The sequence below is a fragment of the Protopterus annectens genome, chromosome 5.part1, assembly GCF_019279795.1.
Source record: "Protopterus annectens isolate FY-2018-M chromosome 5.part1, PAN1.0, whole genome shotgun sequence".
NCBI classification, from domain to species: Eukaryota; Metazoa; Chordata; order Ceratodontiformes; family Protopteridae; genus Protopterus; species Protopterus annectens.
This window is the reverse complement of record NC_056736.1, coordinates 607,888,066-607,914,902: the sequence shown is the minus strand read 5'-3', so window position 1 is coordinate 607,914,902 and position 26,837 is coordinate 607,888,066. Positions and strand designations below refer to the sequence as shown.

The following is a 26,837-nucleotide window of genomic DNA, read 5'->3' as shown; positions in this document are numbered from 1 at the left end:
AAGCTTAAAGTTTAACGTTTTAGAAAGTTTCATTTGCTGTCTTGAATGGTTAATAATTATTCTATTTAATGTTAATTGATTAATAAGTTTACTCAGTGGTTTTAAAAGGCAGATTAATTGATGCTTCTAGTTTTTGTCTGAGGAAGGTGAGGCAAAGCCCTTGCCGAAAGCGCTTACAACAATAAACGTTATTTCAAGTTTTTAGCCGGCTCTTATAGTGTTCTTTCGCCTTTTAAACAGTTTTTATATATACAATTTACCTTCAGCTAGTTGACTAACACAGATATTGACATCCCGATGGTAAACTACTCTACAGGCAAAATGAAAATGTTGACTTCCTAGTATGCATGTTCTGAGGTTGTTTCTCAGGTCATGCTAATATTACCTCAAAAAATAATAATAATATTATTAATAATAATAATAATAATAATAATAATAATAATAATATCTCCCCACACCCTCTGCTAATTTATATATATAAGGACCGAGATTCCACAATCCCTGGGGAAAGGGATTATTTACCACATAGGGATTTTCGATCTTGCACACCAATCTAATCTCTGTATAGTCAAACAAATGCAGTCAATTAAACAAATGTCAACCAAATTCCCTCCTATTGACCAAACCAATGGCGCCCATATGGACCAGCTCATTCTTACCCTCACTAGAGGTAGCAACGCCCATGTTAGTAATGACCAGGCAAGGATGTTGCTACCTCTAGTGGGAGTAAGAACGAGCTGGTCTAGAGCATTGGAATTAATGAATTCCAGGAAACGTTGGGCAAGTGTATTGTTACATGAGCAGTTTTCCCAATTAATGGAGGAGTAGTTGAAGTCACCCAGTATGAGAGTTTCAGGTTGGGCCATAATATTCTCCAGGGTGCTTAGGAAGGTGGAGTGTGAGTCTTGGGACATGGTTGGGGATCTATAGCAGGCTATGACCTGAATGGCTGTCTTACCCAATGTTAGATTTAGACTTCTAACGTTGAGCAGCACGACCCTCAGATTGCATTTGTTTGTAGCTGTTATGGTGGTAATTTGGTCTTTGGAACCCCACTTAAAAAAGGCACTATATGGGTGGCAACAGCCTTGGCCAGTATCTGGAAGCCCAGGGGTGACAGATGCAGGCCATCTCTGGCAAAGCGTCATGGTCTGTCAATCATGTCATCCCAGGCAGACAGATACTGGATCCCCTTAGAATGACACCAGAAACTTAGTCAATTGTTGAAATCAATAATTTTCTTCTTATACTGTGGTATCATTCTGGGTGATGGTAGGATGCTGCTCAGGGCTAGGGTCATACCCGCCTGGGCTACATAATCCGAGAGCTCCTCCGTGTCTCTTTTCATGTAGTCCAGGGAGGTACATCTCAGGTCATTCACACCCACATGTACAATGACAGAGTCATATTTGTACCTGTTGTTGAGGGACCTGAGTGCGTGCATTATGTATCAGATCCTGGCTCCTGACAGGCAGCTGACTGTTACTTTCTCCTTATTCAACCTAGTGAGTGGGACATCAGTGTGCCTCACTATCGAGTCACCTATGATTAGTGTGTTGGGCATGCTGTTTTGCCTTAGTGGCTTTGGTTGAGTTGCACACTGTTTAGGAGAGTTATGTGTCTCATGATTAGTGTTGTGTTGTGTTGTGGTGGTCGAGTGTGTTTCTGCCTTGGAGGTCTCTGATGTTTGGGTAGATTTTTATTGAGAGCTTCCGCAAAGGTGGGTGTGCGGTTTGTGTTTTTATGTGAAGGCAGTGCCAATGTGTGTTCTGGAGGGCTATGTGTTCTATGTGTTGTGGTTTAAGTGTTGACTTTCTCCTGTTGACCAGCTATTCCGGTCTTGGCTGGAGAGTGCGTGGCTTCCAATTTGGCTATATAAGTGCATCTATCGCAAATCCGAGTGTTCAGAGGTAAGAGGAGAACTCAGTGATCTGAGATTTTGCCAGCAGCCTTCTGTATGGGACCTCATTGCAGTGGAATAAGAGGAATTTGCCCTTGCCCCGCAGTTGTGAAATTTTGGTGTTATCATATAATAATTAACAAGGGTATGGGGGGGTGCAGGGGTCCTTTTCCCCTCTGAAACAAAAACAATGTTTTAAAGTAGCATGCTCCAAGGTTGCTTTTTGCAGCATGTACAGTACTGTGCAGATCTCTTTATTATTATTATTTTTATTGTTATTGCTATTATTAATATTTTATTGACATTCGTAACAGTGACATTTGGGTGTTTCATTTTTAATACAAATATATATATATATATATATATATATATATAAATATAAATATATATATATATATATATATATATATATATATATATCACCAGAATGCAGAATGCTAGTGCTGAAAAGGGCAAAGCTTCAGCTCAATAATACAAAATAAGTACTTTGGAGCTACAGCCAAGTGGTAAAACGAATACATTTTTAATACTGAATAAATCACAAACATTTTGTTTCGTGATTTATTCAGTATTAAATATTTATTAGTTTTACCACTTAGCTGGAGCTCCGAAGTGCTTATTTTGTATTATTATATCTATCTATCTATATATATATATATATATATATATATATATATATATATATATATATATCTATATATATATATACATATATATATATATATATATATATATATATATATATATATGGATCCAGGACTATTGAACAAAAGTTCAATAGTCTGAATCCACAATCACCGACCACACTTTAACGAAAGCGCTTTCACCGAAAAAGTGCTTTTGTTAAAGTGCGTTAAAAAAAAACAAAACAAAACAATAAATCTACTTTTATGCAGGGGGCAAGCCTCCCTGCATCCCCCCAAACCCCCCTAGTTTAATATTCTCACTCCGAGATCGCACTACAGTGAAGAAAAGGGAATATTCCCTTATCTGCACCGTAGTATGATCTCCGCAACAGTCATTCCCCCACAACTCCCTCTAGCTGCAGGCATACTTCCGCAAAAGTGCTTTTTTGGTAAAAATCACTTTCGCGGAAGTATGCCCAGCTATTTGTGCTTCGGTGAAAAGTTCCTTCGGGGATCAGTACTGATCCCATATACATTTTTCCCTATCATTTTGCCTTCTGTGTCCTTAATTTTCTGTCATGGCATATTCCTTCTCAGCACTTTCAGATTCCTTTTATTCCCTTAAGCCAATCCTTGTTCACAAGACCAAGCTCCCCACCACCACCCTATAAGTTTACTTGTTCCTCCAATAAAGAGTGAGAGCTTGGCCCATTTCATCTCTGGTCTGGGTGAAAGCTCTTTGTGCTTTTGGTTCCCTAACTGAGATGAGAACCCAATTAGCCCATACCAGAGATGGGTGTTTGGGAGCAAGCCAATGTGCTAGTCATGTGGGCCTGCCCTAACTCCCTTCGCTTATGGCAGTTCACAGGCTCCACTCTAGGTGATCAATAGAAGTGCATGCATGTTTCCATACATGCTTTCGTGGCTAAGCGACTCTCCATCAATATAGTCTTGCTAGGCTGATTGATGCAAGTCAGTTGCCTACTCTCCAGTAGGTGTTGTTAATGCAGTGGTTTAAGCTACCTCACTTCCCCAAGGATTGGCAAGCCAGGCTTCCTTGTTCTTCCATACTCAGAAATCTCAGTGCTACAAACTACCTTCTGCTTTTTAGGCCTCTTCCAAAAGCCTAACTTACATTTGGCCCTGTTATAGCCTTCACTCAGTTCTTTATTAGATCCTGAGATTCCCTGCAATAAAAACTAATCTCACATGTTTCTGCAAAATGACTCAGTTTCTTGCACAACTTTGTAGATTGCTTATATCATCACCACCTTTACTTTCCCTTACCTGCTGTTTCACTATTGTCTGGAATTGCAGAACAGCTTAAACATAGATGATCAATGCTGTGACTATGCAAGTACTTTTCTTTAACTATGACAAAGCAGCACATGTGGATATGTGTTACCTAAATGTCTGATTGGTTGATGGCTACTATGTTTACAAGCAGTACGTAAAACTTTCAGGCTGACAGAATAACATATCTTGAATATGAGTCTTCAAGCATCATGAAACAAATTGCCCATTATAAATATTGTATTACAAAAATTTGTAATAAAAGGATGTCGGTTAGCTTTTATGTGTTCTTTTAGGCTAAATATGCACTCCAGAAATATTAAAAGTATTTCATGTTGAAGGTCTGGCCAGTTTTCATATGTTGGACCTTTGTGGAGCTCTAACTTAATAGAATATAGGTGCTGTAACAATTTCACAAAGCTGTGCCCAAACTTTAATTGTACCATAATAAAGGCATGGTGTCCTACCACTCTACCAGTTTACAAACAAGTTACCATTTGCTTGTACTGCTGATACGTATAATGTGAAGGAAGGACACGGTTCTTATTATGTAATACACACTAGAACAACAAGGGTGCCTTTAGAGAACTAGTGCTACACGGCATAACAAGTTAATTTGTGCTTTTATGAAGACTCAGTATCATCATGTACTTGCTCTTATAAACATTTTTTCCAAATTGTTATAAAGAACTACATGGGGCCAGTCTTCTGCTGAATATAAGCTGCACAGAAGACGTGAAAAAAGTGGAACTGCCAAGTCCCATTTCTGCAAACAGAAAACTGCAAATGACCAGTAATAACACCAGATATAGAATTTCTCTATAACATGCTTATAGCATGTTCCCATGCACTGCAAGCCATGGGAGGGATTTTTCTGCTTATATATACTAGCTCTGAGGTCATCATACCTTGCAGTAAGGGGAGTTCTCTGAGTTGGCACAAACTGGGACTTCTCTTCTCAGTGCTCTGTTCACAGAAACGGGATTCGACGTTACAGTCTCACACTTCCGCCCTGTTTCCACTGGACATCTACTTTATTTACAAGTCATTTTATATGATACTTTTTGAAGCACCTTAAAATGTATTTAGACTGTACACTCAGCTTCATCATGTACTGTTTGTACTATTTTACATTTGTAATTTTTCATTATTACTTTATAACATACTGTACTTTGGTTGAGATTTACAATTTTTTCCTTCTCTAAGTATCACACTTATGTACTTTAACTGTCTTCCATTCTGTTTAAACATAGTCAGGAACTTAATTAGCTGTTTACTAATAGTCAGTTTAGCCAATGTATGTATTTTGTTGCTTGATTTTTTGGGTCTTTATTACTATGTCAAAAGACCTTTACACCGAACACCTTTCCATCAAAACGAAACCATTGAAATTTACTTCCGCGAATTGCAGAATTTTCCCCAAGGCAATGTAACAATTGCCCCATACCACAACGGAACACACGCCCCACACCCCCCAACTATATATACCCACTCCGAGATCACACTACAGTGGGGGAAAGGGCAAAGTTGTGGAGTTGGCCAACTACTACCTTACCCTGGGAAAGATTTTGCAATTCACGGTAGTGAATTTTGATGGTTTCATGTTGATGGAGAGGTGTTCGATGTAAAGGTCTTTCAACGTAGTACTATAGACCCATTTTTATATTATATAACACTGTATTTGGCATACTTGGCTTTATAGATTACATGCTTCCCTATGCTGTATTTTAATCTGAAGTATCAGTTATTTTTCTCCATACAGTACTTAGTTTAAATACTTAAAAAGCTGGCTGATTGGTTGATTGATTGACTGAGTAATGGATTTGTAGAACAGTAATAGTATCTTAAGGCTATCCTACTAGAACCACATTCCTTCTGTCCCAAAATGTACACAGGTCCATGCAAAAAAAATTGTCATAAAGGACAGGGTGGAACATGGTGACCTAGCGGCATGATCACAGCTTCACAGCTCCATCTATGGTTCAGTCCTAACCTTCATCCATTGTCTGTGTGAAGTTTTTTTATGTTCTCCCAGTTTCTGTTTGTGTTTTTTTCCAGGGTATTCCAGTTCTCTTCCACCATCCTAAAGCATGCTGTTTGATTTCCTTCCATAAACTCTATGTTTATTTTGTATTCTCCCTTAGTCTTGTGACCTGGACAGTGGCTGAACATTGTGTCAGAAGTACCAAGTAACAGATAAAGAAAGTGAAGTTTAAATTAATATATAAAAAAGCCCTGTTAGGTCATAGAATTATATTGTAAAACATGTTGTTTGAGTTTTCTGTTTTTGAGTGACTGTGGTATGTGGGTTTTGAATGTAAGAGGGATGTGGTAGTTCTGAGCCGTCCTGTTTTATTTTTTTACTTAAGATGAAGGAAAATAACATATAAAGAGTTCGTTACCACACATATTCCTGCACACACATGTACACAAATACATATGCACACACAGAGACACAGAGACACACACACACACACACACACACACACACACACACACACACACACACACACACACACACACACACACACACACACACACAATAGACTGTACATAATTGCAGATGAGACTGCACACATGCTGGATTCTATCAGGTCATTATTCTCAACTAAGAATGTTGCAGAGTGCTAGATTATGTTCTCCACCAATGTTACCTGCGAATGAATACATACCTGTATATGGGTGGGAAAGCTGTTATACATAACTAACCTTTCTTATCTTTGGACATATTAGGTTGGCGATGGAAATCCTCTACGTTTGTGGAAGGTCTCAGTAGAAGTCGAAGCTCCTCCATCAGTTGTGCTTAACAGAGTGCTGCGGGAGCGTCACCTCTGGGATGAAGATGTGCTGCAGTGGAAAGTTCTAGAGACATTGGATAAGCAGACTGAAATATTTCAGCTTGTTCTGAACAGTATGGCACCACACCCCAGCAGAGATTTTGTCATCCTGAGGTAAGAAGAAACAATTTTTGTAACAATATAGTAGGCAGGATTTCTACAGAGATGTTGACTATGGTGCTGACAGTGCTAGGATTAACAAGCTTCACAAATGTCTTTGTACATCAAGAGTTTAAATACCGGCTCATGTTTACCAGTAAATCATGTGGGATAATAGTTTAATAGACAAAAAGTAAAACAGTGGACTGCTGTAAATAGACTATGACTTAGCCACCATAGACTTATGTCTTCGCCATTGCAAAACAGATGTTCAGTAAAGGTACTTGAGTCTTTATCTATAGATGGATAATAGTCTAAAGGAATAGCTTGTAAGCACTCTTCTTAACAGCGAAATGCAAGTGGTTGATGTCATACTAAAGCAACTGATACTACAAATTACCCAACAGAGAAGAGTTCTGGACATGGTTTTCTCAAATGCTGAGAAAGAGAGAGAGAGATAATTTGAATATGTGAGGCTATTTGGGAAAAAGTGATCAGCAGACTGCATAATTCATTATGAGTTTATCTACAAAATCAGTCATTCGTTCTACAAAACCCACTTTATTCTATTACTAGGAAACTAAAATTTTTATTTATTTTATTTAACATTTGTTGACCGGGAAAGTCTGACTAGGTTCCACAGAGCCTGTTTTCAGCAAAGGCCCAGGGAGAAATGGTGCAGATGCATGTCTTTAGAATGTGGGAGGAAACCGGAGGAAACACGCACGAACACAGGGAGAACATGCAAACTCCACACAGAAGGCAGCCCAGCCGACAATCGAACCAGAGAACCTCTTGCTGTGAGGCGACAACATTAACCACTGCACCACTGACCTCCCAAAATTAGAAGCACTACCGACTTCATTCTATTCAGGGATGCAAGGGAAGGCAAACCCATCAAATCAAGCATGTGGTGTAAGACAATGAACCCGTTCTGCGTGGGACACCAGACTATTATAGGAAACACACATATATACACATTCCTGAGTGCGTGCACACACACACACACGCGCACACACACACACACACACACACACACACACACACACACACACACACTCACACAAGCGCACCCTCACACATGTGCATTCACTTTCCTAATACACAGACATACACATATGGGCAGTTTAGAGCATTTCAAGTTCACTTATTAGTATAATATGTCTTTGGGGTGTGGGATAAAACTGGACACACCAGTGGAAACCCACATGGATGACAGGCAAACTGTAGACAAAGGACACCTCAACCAGGAAATGAAATAAAGAATTAACTGCTGCGATGTAGCAATGCTATTCACTACACTGCTGTGTTAGGAGCACTCCTGTTTATCACATGCCTTGTAATCAACTCAAAAGATATCACACAACTAGAAGACTACATGGAACATGTTGTTGATGGTTCATTACATTGGAACAAGCTTTGTTATGGAAGGTCTGCTGTGCTCTTGGGTCATTATGTTGTGAAGAGGAGGGAAAACAGGAAAAAGGTGCATTTTATTTTTGTTTTGCATCCTTTTCCTTTTATACAAGTTTGTGGAACCTCAGACATAGTATATGTAGAGATCAAGGGTGTAGGAGCAGAGTCTCCACACCACAAGGTACAGAGTAGCTTTCTTTCTGCAAAATTATTGCAACAGAGTGTGATATATTTGCTGCAATTTTTTGGGGAATGTGGAGAAATGCAGGATTAGATGTTTTTAATTACAATTATTCACTTCTTAAATAGGTGAAATGAGTTTTTACATAGTGAGCCTGAATGTGCCACTAAACTACGTCAAAGAAAAATAAGACTGCTGAACTACAAGTTAGTAGCCTTGCAAAACAAGATAATGCTTTGAGAAAGTTAGAAAAACAATGCCGTTTGGGTAAACAGTGAGAATGCCTAAAAATGCCATCACAGAAGTAACAAACCTGGTTTTAATGTGCAAATGAAAATGGAAGAAAATTGCAGCCTTTTTTAGGCAATGTCATGTTGGCAAATCTTCCAACATAGCAAAATCTATCCAAGAAAATCTAAAGGTGATACTGCTCAATGCCAGAAGTCTACACAAGAAGCTTCATTCCCTCTGAGCACTCTTCGCCTTTGAGAATGCTGACATCTGTGCGGTTACCGTGACATGGTTTAAATCTGCAGTGAGTGCCCCAGCAATGCAAGGCTTTAGTGCCTTTCACACATTTAGGCCAGCAACTGCACAGACCAGGACTAAAGGTAGAGGTATCTCGATCTAAATCAATAATAAGCATGTTCATAGGTTGGATAAACAGGACGATGTAGTGCAGTTCCTTCATGTCCAGATTACCATAGACAAAGTGCCATGCCATATCCTAGCAAGCTATACATCACCCCTCTATGTCCAATGAAATTCATAGCTCATAACTAAACCTATTGGAAACACTCAGCATTCAAATTCCATACTCATGGCAGACTTTATCACTCTATAAACTGGGAATCCTGCACAACCCCAGATTTTCAGTCACAGAGATTCCTAGACTTTGTAAATAGAAAGAGTCTAGAACAGTTAATGAGTATTCCTACTAGAGGTACAAACATATTGAACCTGGTACTCACAAATCTGGGAGAAAGCTGCATCCACCCGCACGGTGTTGTGTCCTCTCTGGTAAGATCAGACCACCAAGCCATTTCCTTCAAAATAAGAATCAGTTCCGAAACCCCAGCAAACCCTGTAACAGTTCAAAACCACTCCAAGGCAAATTACCTTTTATTAAGTGATAACCTGTCAAAATTTCAATCCCCTCCAAACCCAGATAACACAGTGGCCTATGCTGAATTATTCAATGAAGCTTTGATGATGACTGCATAGAGATCATTGTGCCTACCAGAACTAATCCAAAAACTAACTCAAAAAACAAACCACCCTTGTAGAATCCAAAATTAAACAGGTTGTAGAACAAAATTTTATTTTATTTATTCTTTGTTAACTGGGTAAGTCTCCCCAAAAAAGATAAAATCTCTGACATCAAACTGAATAGACAATTAAGATGAATAATTAAATCCAACAAAGCAAATATGGAGGCAAAGATAGCGTCACAAGCCATGGACTACCATAAGGCCTTCTTCAGCTATGTCTGAAACCTCAAAGGCAGCATGCAACAGTGTGCTGAACTGTTGGTAAATGGAGCCACATTCAAGGAACTGGGAGATGCCACCAATCTTCTGGCTGACAAATTCAGTTCCAGCTTTATTTACCCTTCTCTCATTTCCGGCTGCCCCCCTAGGAAATAGCATCTAACATAACCTCTCCAACTATCAGTAGGGATCACATCTTAGATGTGTTCTCTATGGCCAAGAATATAGCTTCGATGGGCCTCAATAATATCGCAGGATGTTTGCTAAATAGCCTGACGTATAACCTATCTGAGTCTCCGGAGTCACTATTTACCCATAACCTCTGCACATGCTTCATGCAATGTGAATGGAAGACTGCAATAGTAATCACTCAATGCAAGGGTTGACCAAGAATTAATCCTGAAAACCACAGACCACAGAGTCTGACAAGTCTTATATGCAAAGACAAAGCCATGGAAAGAATTGTCATGGAAATGATTAACAACAACATAGAAGACCTTCAGACACTGGGCCCAACCCAGTTTAGTTTTGTCAAAGGCATGTCATGTCTACTGAACCTGGTGGACTTCTTTGAGAAGGTCACCAAGGCAAGGGATGAGGGCAAAACAATGCACACTGCCTTCCTTGACCTAGCTAAGGCCTTTGATACAATGCATCACTCGTGCACTGTAAAGAAACTCACAGAATCAGGTGCAACCCCCTATGCAACTCACCAGATAGCCAGCTGGCTCACAGACAGGACCCAGGAAGTTAGGATTGTAGAGAACACCTCCACAAAGGGGTATGATTGGAGGGAACACCTCCACAAAGAGGTAAGTCACCAGTGGAGTCCTCCAGGGCTCTGTAGTGGGTCCATTCCTCTTTGGAATCTGTTTTTCATAAGTCAAGGACAATGTTAAGGGCCTCTGACTTATCAAGTTTGAAGATGATTACATGCTAGGAGCAACCACTGAAATCCCTCGATACTTAACATCTTACAGGGAGGTCTAACACAGACAAAAGACTGGTGCCAAAGCCACAGCTAAAAACTCAGTGCCAAGAAATGCGCAATAGTAACTTTTGTGAAAATGGCTACCCAGGGAAATTACCTCATTGATAAAACACCTCTAAAAGTAAATACAGTAGTGTAGATAGTATGGGGACTCGTGTAGATAGTAACCTGGATTTCAACAAACGTGACTAAGGTTATAAAAAACGTATTCTTTTTCACTCAGCTTATAGGTGAGGGCATAGCACCTAGATCCAGGGAAGTCCTCATTCCCTATACTCAGCCCTCATTAGACTCATCACTGAATGTAATGCCCCCTTCAGTATGTACCTGACCAGGCACATGCAACAACTGGATCATCCACAGAAGCTCCTCACAAAAAGAATACAAGGCATAAACACAATATCCCGGGTAGGATTGCCTCAAAGCCTTGTCTCTATACTCTGTTTCTTACAGACTGCTGTGAGGCAGTTTATGCCTGGCATACAAGGCATCCTTGGATTCTGCATTATTAGACCTTTTTGATATCCACAAAAATGAACAACACCAGAACTACTAGGATTTAAACTTTGCTTGTGACTTAAACAGGATATGTTGGAGGGACAGGTATGTGTCTAAGAGAATCCCCATTCTCTGGAATAGGCTTCCCATCCATGTGAAGCAGAGCCCTTCCTTAAATCTATTCAAGTGCAACCTGGACCAGTTGATGGGAAATCGGAAATTCACCCCCCTGGTCTGACACCTGTATCTCTGATGGATAGAAGCAGCTGATACATCTTGCCCTAATATACACCTCTTAAAATAACCTCTAAGTCACTCAAGTGATACATTTGGGTTACATGGCTAGGCTTATAAAGGCCCCAGTGGTTGTTAGCCTAGTATATGCCTATGAACAGTTTGCTTCTCATTGGAGGCGGCTTCAGAGACCTAGATAAACATAACTAATTTTAGAAATACTGTGACTGCTAATAGTACTAGACAATGCAGAAAAAAGCAACAAAAGCAGTCAGAAGAGCAGAAGCCCAAACAGAGGAAAGGATAGCTAATTCATTCCATACAGGAGATAATTACTTTGTAGATACTTGAGGAAAAAAGAAATACAAAAGAGAGATAGAGAAACTTCAGAATATTGATGAAGGTGGGCAAAAAAGGATGCTGAGAAAAAAAAGCTCCTAAGTGTGTTCCTATCAGTATTTACATAAGAAGTGAAGCGAGATTTAGTCATTTTCATTTCATGTCAGCAGATATGGCCAAGAAAGTGACTTTAATCCCAGTTCTTTCAAAGCAGAAAGGGTAATGAAAGTGCATCCAAAAGTAATGGTAGAACAAACAGGGGTAAGTGATGGTATTCACCCAAACATTCTTATCACTCTGAGCTTTTAAGGAACTGTTTCTCGTATAAAGTTTGAGGGTTTGATTCCTGCCACCTCCATTTGCCTACTGTGTGACTTTTAGCATGTTGTTTATCCAGCCAGTGATACCAGGTCACCCCTGAAAAGGTACACTTCTAAATTAGGTTTACCCAGTTAACAAATAGATAAAAATACTTTGGCAGACAGAAATGCTGAAATAAAGAATTATAAGCTGTTTAAGCTGTATTCCACCCTCCCATAGAAGTCTTCAGATATGCAGTCCCCTTTTTGCATCCATGGGTGGTGTTATTGTGCCGTCCAAACTCCCAAACAAGCTTACTTTACTGGGGTGTCAGTCTTTGGCTTGCCTTTTGCAGCACTGTAGATTCAAGTAGCTTGACTACTTTCATAAAATGAGAGTAATCATAATATTTATCACGAAGTTGATCATAAGCTATTTCAGTGTCATTTTTGCTTACCTAAAGTCATATCTGCCAACGTTACAGTCTGCATAAGTTTTGCCACTTCACATGACAAGGCATTATATCATTCTAAGATGGTGCTTGTGTCTTTCTTGGGTATTTTTTCCCAAAACAGTGTTGTTGTTTTATGCAGAATCAAATTCTTCAACTCACATCTCCGCACTTACAATATGCAATTAAAAAATTGAACTATATATTTCACAAGTATCACAGACAGCATAATTATCAAGAAAGGGTTCATTCTTAGCACAAACAGGCTTAAAAAATAAGGAAGACATGCATAGTATTTTTCAACTTATTTGATTTGCTACAGTGATTAGATATGAAAACTAAAGGATAAACAGTAATATATGAATGCATATATGTGTTTTCATTATGTTGATTAGAGTCAGTAACAAAGTATAAAGCATTGCTGGGACCTGCAGAAGTGACAGCCTGCAGTTAATAAACTTTTTATTACTCAGATATGCAGTTAATAAACTTTTTATTATCTCCCCCATTTTTAAGTTACTTTTTTGATCCCCACAGACCTTACTGTTATTGGCCAGGCCACCAGTGCCACATGTCCAGGCTGGATATACCCGCCATCCTCCTTTCCCCCTGGACTTGCTCATGTTGCTTGACCATTGTAGATCTTAAGGTCTGCTGGGGGCTCGGCTGTCTGTGTTGCCATCCAGTGTTATTTTGTTTTATTTATATGTCCTACCCACTTTCCTTTCCCTGTGCCCCCCCCCATGCTCATTGATTATATCTGAGGGCAACACTACTCTTTTGGACCATGCATCCCCTTAGGGAGTGTCACCAATAAGCACGTTGCCCCCAGGATGGGCACACCTACCCCTCCATCTCTTAAGCCACTAATCAAACCCGGGTCACCTAGGCTGTAGGCAGGGCTTTATACCTCTACACCACCAGAATGGTCCGGTCCGGTTAGGCTGTAGGCAAGGCTTTATCCCTCTACACCACCAGAATGGCATCTCCTCCATTTTCTTATGCATTTTTCTTACAAGACACATCCTTCATTGCAATTAAGAACATTTGCATCAATCATGTACCTCTATAAAGCCTTCTACCTGAACTAACATTGAGGCATCCTATATTTGGATTCCATTTCATTGCTATGCTTTTTCTTAAATAAGAAAAACTATAGAGATAGATCCACAAGAAAAAAATAAAAGATAAACTGTGCATATTCTTAGCACAACACATTTATTTTTCATCAGAAGTTTTCATCTTATCCCCTTCTAGTTGCATTTTAATACACCTGCAGATCATGATCCATTTTACAGCCCTTGCTCTACTTGCATCTTCTGTCTGTCCCTCCCTTCCATTCACCCCCTGTTGTTTGTTTCTTTCAGTACTATTTTGCCTCACATTCATGGTATGTCCTCCAAGTATTTCTGCCTGTGTGATCTCTTTTCATAGGCTTTTACCTCTTCTAATACTGTTAACTGTATACACACCCCTCCCCCCTTCCCGAGTGCCACCCTAAATATACAAATGTTCTTCCCATCATTCCCTACTTTGATTCCTCTTACAGGTATTAAAATTCCCTACTGTTAATCCAGGCAGCCTACTGGGTCTCCAAACATCAGTTATTAGACTTGTTTAATACTGAACTGAGTTGCACTTCTGTGAAACAAGGCATTACATGATCATTCCAGCTACATAACTGATTTTAGGTGGAAAAGTAGACTGAATAACTAAGAAACATGTTCTCAGGCTCTTATATTGAGAGCTACCTTCTCACCATAGAAAAATCTAAGGGTCCAATATACAATATATATGACTTCTCCATACAGACAAAAAGTATATGTTGTACTTCCCTTCCATATACTTATATGCGCACGCTAGCATATGTGAGCACACACACACACACACACACACACACACACACACACACACACACACACAGTCTTGCAGTCAAAATAACACACATTTGATTTACTGCATTATTTTTATTATTAATTTACAGTCAAATATAAATGTCCATTATCCTTCTTCACTTAGCCTGACCCCACAAAATGAATACCAAAACATTAACATCTGACCCAAGCAACATTTTCAGACTTGCTTGGGCCAGCACTGAAACAAGACTAGGCCTTATCAAGATGGCTGGTCTCCACATTTAAGAAATGATGTACTAAGGATATGCCTGCAGATCTGGTGATAACAGAAATGAAGTAAGTCATAACATGATGCAGAACTGATGTCCCTGGTCTGGATCAGGTAAGCTGGCAGCTATGCAGCACCCTGACCCAGAATAGTACCACTGAGACTTCATTCTCATGCTACAACGACATCTGATTTTTGTAAGGATGAAATGGGCACATGTAAAGCTACTGCTGATTGATGCTTTTTCGATAGTCTTCTCCAGTGATCTCAGATTACCCAGGATGTTCCTGTTGTTGCCTATGTTGCCACTTTGTTCTCACTGAAGGGTCAATGATGGTTTTCTGCAGTGCCATATTGGATGGTGAATATTTTTTAAGTTCCCTCCCCTGTTCCTCTCCTTCCCCCTGTTTGATGTGCTTAGATGCTATTAAATTGGAACATGCACTCGCACGTGCTCCTATGTCTTATGTAACCCCTTTTTACCTGCTTTGATCTGTCAAGACAATAACACTAGCACAACAGCAGATCTGCAGGGCATAGCCTTGATTCACTCTACCATAAAAGGTCTCCCGTCATCAACCACTCATCACTGATTTACTTTGTCCCATGGCCTGCTGTCTGGCACTTAGAGCTATAACATCTCGCTTTCTGTGCCTTTGGACAAATTAACAGCTGGCCTGTGCCTGAGCCAGTTTAGCATCCAGCAAATGTCTATGTTTGAGGAGAACAGAAAACACTAGAATAATGGGGAAAATCTAGAGCCATTGTTTTCACTATCAGCCTTGCTTTACTTGAGGAGGTGCATCTGGTCAGTAGACTTCGGTAAACAAACTGCAGTCTTTTCAGGAATTATGGCTCTTCTACAGAGTTTCTATCACTGAAGCAGAGTTCTGCAGTCCTCTGAACTAGTGACAAACCTAATTCGCTGGGGTTCATGGATAGCTGCAATTCATTGGATCAGAAAGAGGAGTGAAGTTGGAGGTGGAGCCTAGTGCTCTTTTCTGACTGGTCACATGACTTTAACTACATCTAATAATACCATCTTATGTCACTTCTCCATACACCAGATTTCGATAATAGTTAGCTAATAGAGTGGTTTGCAATATATTTCATACTGTTACTAAATCAATAAATCACTACTAATTTTATTTTGCTTCTATTTTTGCCGTTAACAGAACATGGAGGACAGACCTTCCAAAAGGAACATGTACATTGGTGGCTGTTTCTGTAGATCATGAGGACTCTTCAATGATTGGAGGAGTTAGAGCAATTGTACTAGACTGTCAGTATTTAATTGAACCTTGTGGATCAGGGAAGTCACGATTAACGAATATCTCCAGGATAGATCTTAGGTAAGGTTTTGCATAGTGTATGCTTGATGCATGGATGATTGACAGAATGTTCCATAACCAATACAAACCCTGTGAATGTATTAATAGCCTACATGAAGTATTTATTTAGACTTTATCTTGAAAGTGTGACACATGACATGCAACTTTATATGTCTAGATGGTAACATATTTAAAGATGTATATCCCATTTAATACATCCCTTTTTTAACTGTCATAGTATAGTTATTTTACATAAATTATTTGAGGCAGAATGCATCACTTTACAGTCATCTATCAAGATCCACTTGGATCCATCTAAAAGATGATTTTCTAAATGCATCTTTTCTGTCTTTGGTATCAGATGCAACTCTCAGATTGTCTTATACCTGTCTATTTTTTTCAGTATTCTTTCATATCTGGATAATTTAATTGAACTGTTCTTTCTGCATATTTGAATTTAATTCTGTTTTTTTTCCCGACAGTCTATATTTCCTTGCAACACTACTGACTCTGACAATGCTAACTGCAGTTCTTTCTTGAACTGTTATATATATGTCTTATACAATTGTTTGCAATGCCTACTATACAGCTTTCCATCTTTCCCATGAATTAAATAGGATCTTGGTTCAGCTGCTTGACCAAGACATTCATCTAAAGGCTGGAAACTTCCAAATAGCTTTTTCATTCTCTCTATAACTCCAGCCTGTAAATCCTATGATCTTGTATTTTTTTATCATAATAGTTTTTTTTTGTCCCTGCTGATTTTTCTCCAGCATTTCCTGTACTTTGTATGGATGCTTTGGTATGAGTAACATTAATGAAGTGGTTAATTTTCTTCTGCTTATTAGCAAATATGCTAGTAGAAAGTTTAGGGCTAAAGTAGATGACAATCCTTATATATTTTTCTAATGCTCTTTCATTTAGTATTTTTCACTATTTGGATAGTTTTCTGTATTTGTCAGTTAGACTGCAGATAGTATGGACTGGACATTGTATGTGAGAATTCTTACTCAAGCACAAATCCTCTGAATTTACTGACTTTTGTATGTAGTCTAGGACATTGTCTGGAAGACTGTATCCAATATCTCTTGTCTTGAGAATGTACATTTTAATGCACTAATCACACTTGCACTCATTTGTTTTTTAACTTTTTTCATGAAATTTAGCATAATAATCTACACAAATAAGTTTTATAACTTCCTTAAGCTGAAACAGATAAAGTCTCACTCAGTTCCACTAATAACTTGGTAATGAATATGCTAGCGTGTGTCCCTTTGTGTTGTTATGAGTACAGCACAATTCTGCACTGTGTTCAATAGAAGTTATTTGTGGTCTATAAATTGTTTCCGTTGTGCTGTCTTTGCACATTACTGTTTCCAGATGTAAATTATGTATTTTATGAAGTCTCATTTGATTGGGAACTGTTATTTTTTCAGCTTTGAACATTAAGCCCCAGCAACAATTTATTCTTTCCTTGAAAACAAAACAAGTTGTATTTCTTCCTGAGTTACTTCTTAATTAATTGCATTTCTAAATTAGTGTTAGTAATCTCTGGAATTATTTTACTTTTACTTTTTGTTGGCAAGTGCAGAATTACCGAAATCATCCCCGATTATTCCTACAACAGATTTTCAGAGTTCTTTGGTTAATATGCTGTAACTACCATATTTGCTGTATGTGGTTTATTGTCTGATCTGTTTTTGACTTTCAGATAATACTTCTGCAGAAGAAGAGGTGCCTTGTATAAAGACTTGTTTTGCAAAGGTTTCTTTTCCACCTGAAATTCTTTCCTGAGATAGAGTCATCAGATTATTCATATCCATGCACTATTGCTAACCGTTTCTTTCCTATCTGAGCATATCTCTTTTGTGTAGCTTTAAATGTACTTGATGTTTAGTCAAATGGTTCAGCTCACTCCTCCTTTGTTATTCTGAATGCCATCTGCTTACAACATGATTGGCTTATTTGCATCATAAAAATTTAAGGTTGATGCTTTTGTAACTAGTTTCTTGAAAATTTCAGAATACTGTTTCATGCTCAGATCTCTGTTTTTTATAGGTTTATAGGTGTACAGTAGGCTAACAACCACTAGGCCCTAGCCTAGCTGTGTAAACCAAATGTGACCCCCAAATTTGATTTATATAGTGGGTGATTTTTTATATTATATTTTACTCTGGCAATTTCCTTAGTGGTATTGTTGGCACCAACGTATTTGGTACAAACTTTGCAGAATACTTTATTCCTAAAATTTATTTCTGCAATGTTTACTTGTCTTATGGCTTTGACAATTGCACAATTGCTCCAACTTTTTGTCTGCATCAAATTGGAGTATCCCTAACACTAGAATATCACCAGTTTATTTACTATTATCAGTATTATTTTGCATGTGTTCTTATTTACCTTGACATTATGCTATCTTAATCTTCAGCATTTATGTCAGTCTTTTTTCATACTCTTTTACTAAGTGACCCCACTCTAATTGGCCATCACTTTTACTTACAAGACTATTGAAGCCTTTTCAGCTACCTACAAGGCAGCTCTTTGAAATAACTGTTGTAAAGATGAAATACTAAATGGAAGTCTAAACAAGTTAGAGTGGTAGAATCCTTGATTTGCATTTAGTACAAAAGTAGTTAGCATTTGGCATTGGTGAGACCATTTTCACAACTGTCAGTAATGTTCTCTTTTGATTATTGTACAAAATAAACATTCTATCAGCTATAATTCATTCTTAATGATACGATACTTATATATTCTATTCGGTTGCCTATTATATCAGCGAACGCTTAAAATAGCGAACGCTGTTTTATCGATTATTTTAAATCGAAACCATGAAATTCCGAACACATGGAACAGTGAATTTTTTTTTCCCAGGGGAAAAAGTCACTGGGCCATTTTTGGGAGTTTGTCATTTCCTCCGCTGTGGTGCGATCTCGGAATTGGTATGTTTAAGTAGGGGTGGGGGTGAAGCCCCCACTTTATTTTGTGTTTGTTCTTTTTTTTTTTTCTGGAGCAGCGATTTTTTTTCCCTGGGAAAAAAATCGCTGTTCTGTGTCTTCGGCATTTTGTCGTTTTGATTTTTAAGGGTTGATTATACAGCGTTCGCTATTTTAAGCGTTCTCTGTTACAATATAGACCCTTCTATTCACTTAAGTTTCTGCTCAGTCCTACTCTTAAGAGTTGTAGGGACATTATTTGGAGAAAGCATCAGTGCATTTTTAGGTTGATGGGAATTACAGTTACCAGAGTTTGAGGTAGGGTCATCCTTGTGTAGGGAGATCACAACTACAATTTTCCAAACTTAAGGAACATAGCCTGTAGAGACGTTTAAGTAAAGATGTTTAAAACATACTCATGCTGTGTTTGGCACTGTTATTTGGCATTCTGCTACATTATCAGGGCCCATGCCATGGATGTGGTATTTTGGCCTTGGAGAGGTCATTAAGACTTGCTCCATGGTAATCATCAGATGAGCATTGCTTTGCTTAATATTCTATTAACACACTATTCCAAGTCAACTAAGAGAAAACAAAAATAGAAAAGGGGTTTCTGCAGCATCAACAGGCATATCAGCATCTTGTGACTTTAATGAGTTTCAGGTAGTTTAGCAAGAATGTACGGGCAGCATTTACAGTTTAGCTGCTGCTGACAAACATTAACTCCACATGTGAACTACTTGCTCATTTCTGTTAAATCTGCTGAATATCATTTGTTTAAGAGATGCGTGTCCCATTGCTGAGACTTTCCAGATAATATATTTGAAGATTTTAATGAATCTGTCAAAGTGCTATTCTTTTTAAAAATGTAGATAGGGACAGACTAAGAATGAAGTGAGAAATCTTGAGAAGCAATGAAAATAGAAGACAGATGAAAGAAAATCAGAAACAAAGAAAAAAGTGTAAATTTATGAAGGCTGAAAATTAAATTCAGAGACTTTTTATTTTGCTAACAGTGTTCAGCTGCTCCCATATTATTCTGTAGAATGTTGTGGGGTGTTGGCTGATGGTGTTGTATAACAAGGCATCTGCCCAACACTGATTGTCTACTTTCTTACTTAGTAGCCCAGATGCTAGAATGCTAGCCTCTGGAAAAAGAAAGAAGTAAATTTTGTATGACTCACCTTTTAGGTGTGTAAGGGTGTACATGGGAGTACAGTAACTCCTATAAAGGTCTTGTGAAAAGCTGCAAAAGGAGAGAAACATTAGAGGGTTGGAGTTAAGAGCCATGACGCATCATTTATAAGAGCATGCATGCTTGTGATACTCTCACATATTTTACTCTTTCACCTTATGGGTGGGCGAGACGTTTTTCTCAAAAAACAAAACAAAAACAAAATTTCTAATAGTTGTCTTTCCTCTGCATCTTCCTCTCACTGTGCTGGAATGAGAAGCAGATGAACAAAAGAGGATACATGAGGCCATAGAGGATGGGACCCAAAACTTAATTAAAATTGTTTCAGAGTCATCTGAAGGCACAGATTTAAGACACTCGTATATAAAGGTAAAAAAAAATAAAGCTTATGTTATGAATTAAAGAAAATAAACAACGAGAGGCCAGCAATGGACAATCCTGAAATGAAAAATAATTATGTCCAATACATATGAATGGCTAAAAAATAATCCTTTATTAAACAGACCGGTTTCGGCAACCAATGCCTTCTTCAGTGTATGAAAAAGTCTCCAAAAATCCCAACTATTTATAGACACACCCCACCTGTGAGACTGATGGAAAATACCACCAGTGAATATTTAAAGAAAAAGAAACCAAAATTTAAACAACTGTTATACATAATGAATAAATGCAACCATATCTGGACAATATGTGGCAAATATAAAGACAAATTAAACATAAAAATAAATAGAACATTGAAAATTAAAACATTAAAAATATGTTATAAACTGACCCCAACACATTGAACTAAATTGCAGATAAGTAGATACATATCACTTGTGGTATAGTTATGATAAGAACATATATCATACAGGCTATCATAACCATAAAGAACATCACATCCAAAGCCTGAAAAAAGCCAATAAATGTTCCAACAGAAAACATGTGGTTAACAATTGATGATATGGCCGAATTCGAAAATCCGTGCTTAGTCAAGTGTTCCAGTATAATTCTTTCTGCTATGATCGCATCTGGCATGTCCATATGCCTTTTGTTCTCCTCCATCGGACCCTGTATGACACATTAAAAAGACTGTGAAAAAATATGAGAAATAAAGGCAAGCAGATAACTATTAACAAATATTCATAGTGATCCATAATGTATATAAGATGTCCAAATCAATATATTTAAAAAACAAAGAACATAAATTGTACCAACCTAAATCCTCATATTTATAAATGGTCATTTAGTCCTGGAGGGAATAGGGCGCCCAATGTAATGATCCAATGTTGTTCCTTATGAGTAAGTATTTTATGCCATCCCTTGGGATTACTACGATCACCCAGAGTTCTATCTATAATTATAAAAGAGAATTGTGCATCAGGATGTTTCAGATTGTGCCGATATAAGGCATTAGTTTCCTTCTTAGTTTTGGTGTCAGATCTATGTTCATTGATGCGTGTTCTGAGTGGTCTAGAAGTTTGGCCTACATAAAAGGCTTGACACCGACAAGTTGCCAAATAGACCACCCAACTGCTGCTACAGTTACCAAATATTCTGCATTGATACACCTTACTGGTGTTACGGCTTGTAAATTCCTTACTTTTGTTGACTTGTTTGCATGAACCACAATGGCCACAAGGGAATGTACCCAGTAATACATCCCCTGACATAGTCAATTGTTGGTGTATTGCTCCCCCACTTTCAATGTGTTTGAAATGTGAAAAAAGAGAGCCAAGAGTTCTGCCTCTCCTGTATGAGAAATGGCACTGTTGATCCAATATTGATCTCAAATATTCATTGGCCATCAGAATATTCCAATGTCTATTAATGATACCCTTGATAGCACTGGAATTTCTGCCAAAGGTAGTAACAAACCGGATGATATCCACAGAACAATCCCTAGTTTGAGATTGATATTGTAACAAAGTGTTTCTCTCAATATTGTTAGTCCGACTCCAGGCATTTAGAATGTCTTGATGTCTGTAACCCCTACTGGCAAACCTATGATAAAGATCCAAGCCATCCCTATCAAAATCACCCTGTGTCGAGCTCAGGCGTTTGATACGCATAAATTGGGACTTAGGGATGTTGCGGATGGTGTGGCCTGGGAGCATGCTAGAAGCATGCAACAAAGTGTTGTATTGAGGGTATTTGCGATAAGATCTCGTGTTCAACGTATGATCTGTATTTCTGGTAACGGTAACATCCAAAAAATTGATGCTTTGAAGATCATATGTTACCGTAAACTCAATTCCCCAAACATTTTGATTGAGGTATTCGATAAATTCCTGTAAATACCTGGCATCTGCCCGCCACACCATCCAGCAATCATCCAGGTACCTGCGCCAAATGTCTATTTCCACAAGATAGATATTGTGTAGTGGATCATAGATCATGCATTCCTCAAAGAATGCCATGAACAGATCGGCATAAATGGGAGCAAAAGATGCTCCCATAGCCGTACCTTGCAATTGCCAATAGCATTGCCCTTGGAAATAAAAGACATTCTTATTGAGGACATGTTCCGTCATGCAGATAAGCAGCGTATTAAACCCAGGGAAGTATAGAGCAGCCCTGTCTAACCAATATTGTAGGGCCTGTAGGCCAGCCCAGTGTGGAATGCTAGTGTATAGGGCCTTAACATCCAATGAACACATGAGCCATCCAGGCTCAAGTTGACAGTCCTGTATGATCTGTAAAAATTGAGTCATATCCTGCAGTCTTGCCCTAACAAAACACAACAATGGTTTAAGGTATTGAGTAAGAAAGGCAGATAAAGGCTCCGTCAAGGACCCAATTCCTGATACAATCGGTCTCCCCGGAGGATTTGTAATGGACTTATGTATTTTTGGAAGTAAATACAAGATTTGCTTCTGAGGATCCTTGACAGTTAACTGAAAAACACAATTTTTGGTTATAATGCCCTCCTCAAGGGCAAGATTGAGGAACGTGTCTATTTCCTGTTTAAAATGAATGGTAGGATCATAGGCCATATACATGTAACATCTTTTATCAGCCAGTTGAGATTGGCCCTCATTCAGATATGAACTCATATCCATCACAACCACGGCACCACCCTTATCAGCTGGAAGGATGGCAATATTATGATTCTCCCGTAGCTCAGTGAGAGCAGTAGTTTCCTGTGTAGATAGATTAGATCTCAATATGTCATATTCCCTATGCTCAAAATGTAGGTCCCTAAGGACCGCTTGCATAAAAACGGAAACATGTCTGTTCATAGGTGGTTGAAAATCAGACTTAATGAATCTGAACTCATCAGTTCTTTGAGAGTCTCGATCTGCAAAAAACAATTTCAAATTCAGGTTACGACAGAAGCTCATAACATCAGTGACAATGCTATATTCATTGCAAAAAAACCCAGGGATAAAACCTAAACCTTTATTGAGAAGTTGTTGTTGCTGTACAGACAATGTTTCTTTGGACAAATTCAAAACATTTAGATTGACCCCCTGATTTAGGTTAGGAAGTTCTGGATCAATCCCTCAAGGGAATTTGGCATATTTGCCACTTTTGTGTCTGCGTCCACCCCTACGCCTGGGGCCATATCTAAAGGGATTGCTCTATTGGATTTTTTTCTATGTGGTGAATCCTTGTTACTGGAACTATGATAATCGGTACATGAAGAATCCTCCCCTGAGGTGCTGGCACTGGTTTGATCCCTATTTTTCAGAATAGAACGTGGTCTTTTTTTAAAGTTATTACTGGGAACATTAGATGTAGAACCAGGACTGGTACCCATAAATCTCACTGTTCTCGGGGAGTCAAAAGGACGCCCCCTTTGGTAATCCATATAGTCTCTTTTAAACTTCTTTATTTTTCTATCTTTGGTAACTTTATCATGGATTGTAAGTTCCTGTGATAATTTTTTAATAGAGTCTTGAAATGTAGATTGAGACTCAAATCTTTTACAATCTAAACACATAGTTTTGAATTCTTGGAGGTTAGTATCAATCATACGCTCATAATATTGGGCTAGTATGTTGACAAAAAGCATGGACCCTTTCTGTAAGGCTTCACGCCACTCATTAGATAATCTGTCTTCTTGTCTTCCAACCAATGGTTGTAGCCAAATTCTGAGACCCCTAGGGGCTATATTTTTATGAAGATATGCCCGGAACAAACGCAGGTGCCATATGTTTGATCTTAGGTTTTTAAGACCCTTGGAAAGGGAATTAAATGCCAATTCACAATTCATGGCTGATTGTTCCACTGATTCATTGGAATTGCTGCCTGGCGAGGCATGGATACCAAATACCCCAATATCCTCCCGATCGGCACACAATCCAGTTAGGATACTGTCCAGGTCCATGCTGGATATATGATATAAACAAAAAAACAGAAACCACAAACCAAGATAAAACACTGTAATGGAAAGTGAATAATAAATAATAATATGTAGAGATATCAGCCCCTGTATCCCATCAAGATTCCCAACTGTATTACCAAAAATTATTATAGATAAAAGGGAAAAAAGCAGTGCCAGCACTAAGAGAAAAGATGTCATATATCAAAACAGGAAACAGAAAACTGTATATGCAGTATATTCAACTATGATCTTAAGGTTGATGGCCTCTTATGGTGTTGGTCTATAGTACAAACATAAAGAACATTGCAAATGTATAGACAGGCCCAATGTATGGCCAGAGCCAATAGAATGTTTAAAGAACAGTCGACATCAAGACAATGAGTGAACCAAATAGCAAATTGTTAAGCCAAGAACGGCACCACAATTAGACTTGCTAAAACAGCCAATGCCCAGGGTAAGAACTTGTAGAGTATATCAAGGACTAATATGTTTGTGTGAATAACAAAACATAGTGATAAGGCCTATAGTAACAAACAGACATGACATACGCCAATATCTCTAGGCTATAGTACCTCAAGATGGTAAAATAAATTATACTTATATATCTCTGAAAGCAGTATTCAGAAATGGTAATAGTTTAAAATTGTATACTTCGCCCCCAAAAAAAACATACTACAAATCATAATATATGTATATACACACAGAGAAATATTATTTATGACCAACACAATAGAGAGAGATGACATGGTATAGAAAGAAATAATCTGGCTCAATAAAGGTATTCACGATAGTGGTGGACTATCAATGACAATAAGAGATACCAAAAGTTGTCAAATATGCATCCATACAAATGTGAAATAACATAAAAATATGGATAAAGTTAGAAAAACATATTTTGAAAAATGTTAATGGTCCCAAACACGCTGTATTGTCCCACCAACAGCTTCATATCTTGTTCGCCAAAAGAGCTCTGCACAATCTGATGTACCAACTGATCAACCAGCTTTCCGTTGTAGGGAACAAATCGACCAATATAAACCAGATGTCACTAGTGTCCCAAACAGTCAGATGTTACCCTTTGTGCTGATCCAAAATCTACAACAGTCTAATATTCCTCCAGTTGCATTAAGCATGGACATTCATAGTTCTCCCACCAGTTGTTATATGAAAATGGCGAAAGTTCGACTGAAGCACCCAGTTATTCAAACAAACATTTGAAATTGCCAAGCAATCCGATGTAACCACTTTCTTCAATAAAACACTGCACCAACCCCTTGCTATCGAAAATCAAGCAGTTTATGACCCTTTGTGCTGATCCAGAATATACGACAGCTTAATATGCCTCCAGTTCCGTTAAGGTCATCGTAAAGCATTGACATTCGTAGTTTACCCACCGGTTGTTTTATAGAATAGCGAAAGTGCAACTGAAGCTCCCAATAGTTCAAGCAAACATTTTAGATTCCCAAACAGTCCGATGTAACCACTTGCTTCAATAAAACAATACACCAACCCCTCGCTACAAATATTCAAGCAATATCAAACCTTGTATGTATGGTCCTAGAAACTGCAACTGCTCGATTATGCATCTGTTGCGTAGGCCCCAAAAGAATCCACCAACGCCACACTGATAAGCGATAAACCAATGTCCAAAGAGGTCACAAATCCAGTAATAGAAAAATTCAAGAATGTCATTCAATCGTTGGTTGCGTACATACTGTTCTTATTTCTTTTCTTCTTCTTCTCACAAGTGAAATAGCCATAGCATCATGTTGAGTTGTGATGAATTAAAGAACCCAACTTTTGCAGCAGGGTCACAAATTACTTTATGAAAGTGATATTTGGCTCAGTGGTGCTTTTCAGTGCATTCAAAGAGTCGCCCCTCCAAGAAAGGATTCCCTTTGAAAGTTAAACAACCATACAATTATAACTGATGCATTTCCCACTACAAGATTAACTCAAATAGTCTATATACATCCTTTCCTTCTACTTTGCAGTTACGTAAGAAAAAAAGGCTTGAAAACATTGTATAATGTATACGTTTTGATTTGGAATTAATTAGATCAGTCTCTGCATAAAAATTCCAAATGACATGTTTTAGAGTGATTACATGGCAGCTACACTATGCTACTAAGCAGCCCTTAGAGACTTATTTGATGCCTATTCATACCCAAGTTTCCCCTTTCAGGTGGCATTACAATGACATTTGGAGTAGCATTGCAATGAAATTTGAGGTATTGTGGTATACAATGGAAGGGAAAGATATGGCCTGTTTAGAAATAAATCTTAT

At 38.3% G+C, this 26,837-nt stretch overlaps 1 protein-coding gene across 2 annotated transcripts in view; it reads left to right on the top strand.

Moving 5' to 3' along the window:
• Nucleotides 1-26,837, top strand: part of STARD13 (StAR related lipid transfer domain containing 13) — an 899,357-nt gene that overhangs the window by 871,516 nt on the left and 1,004 nt on the right. For both annotated transcript variants that reach the window (XM_044073222.1, XM_044073221.1), the window contains exons 12-13: nt 6,553-6,770; nt 15,955-16,131. In XM_044073222.1, the coding sequence (XP_043929157.1) occupies nt 6,553-6,770; nt 15,955-16,131 (395 nt within the window). The remainder of the gene's footprint in view (nt 1-6,552; nt 6,771-15,954; nt 16,132-26,837) is intronic.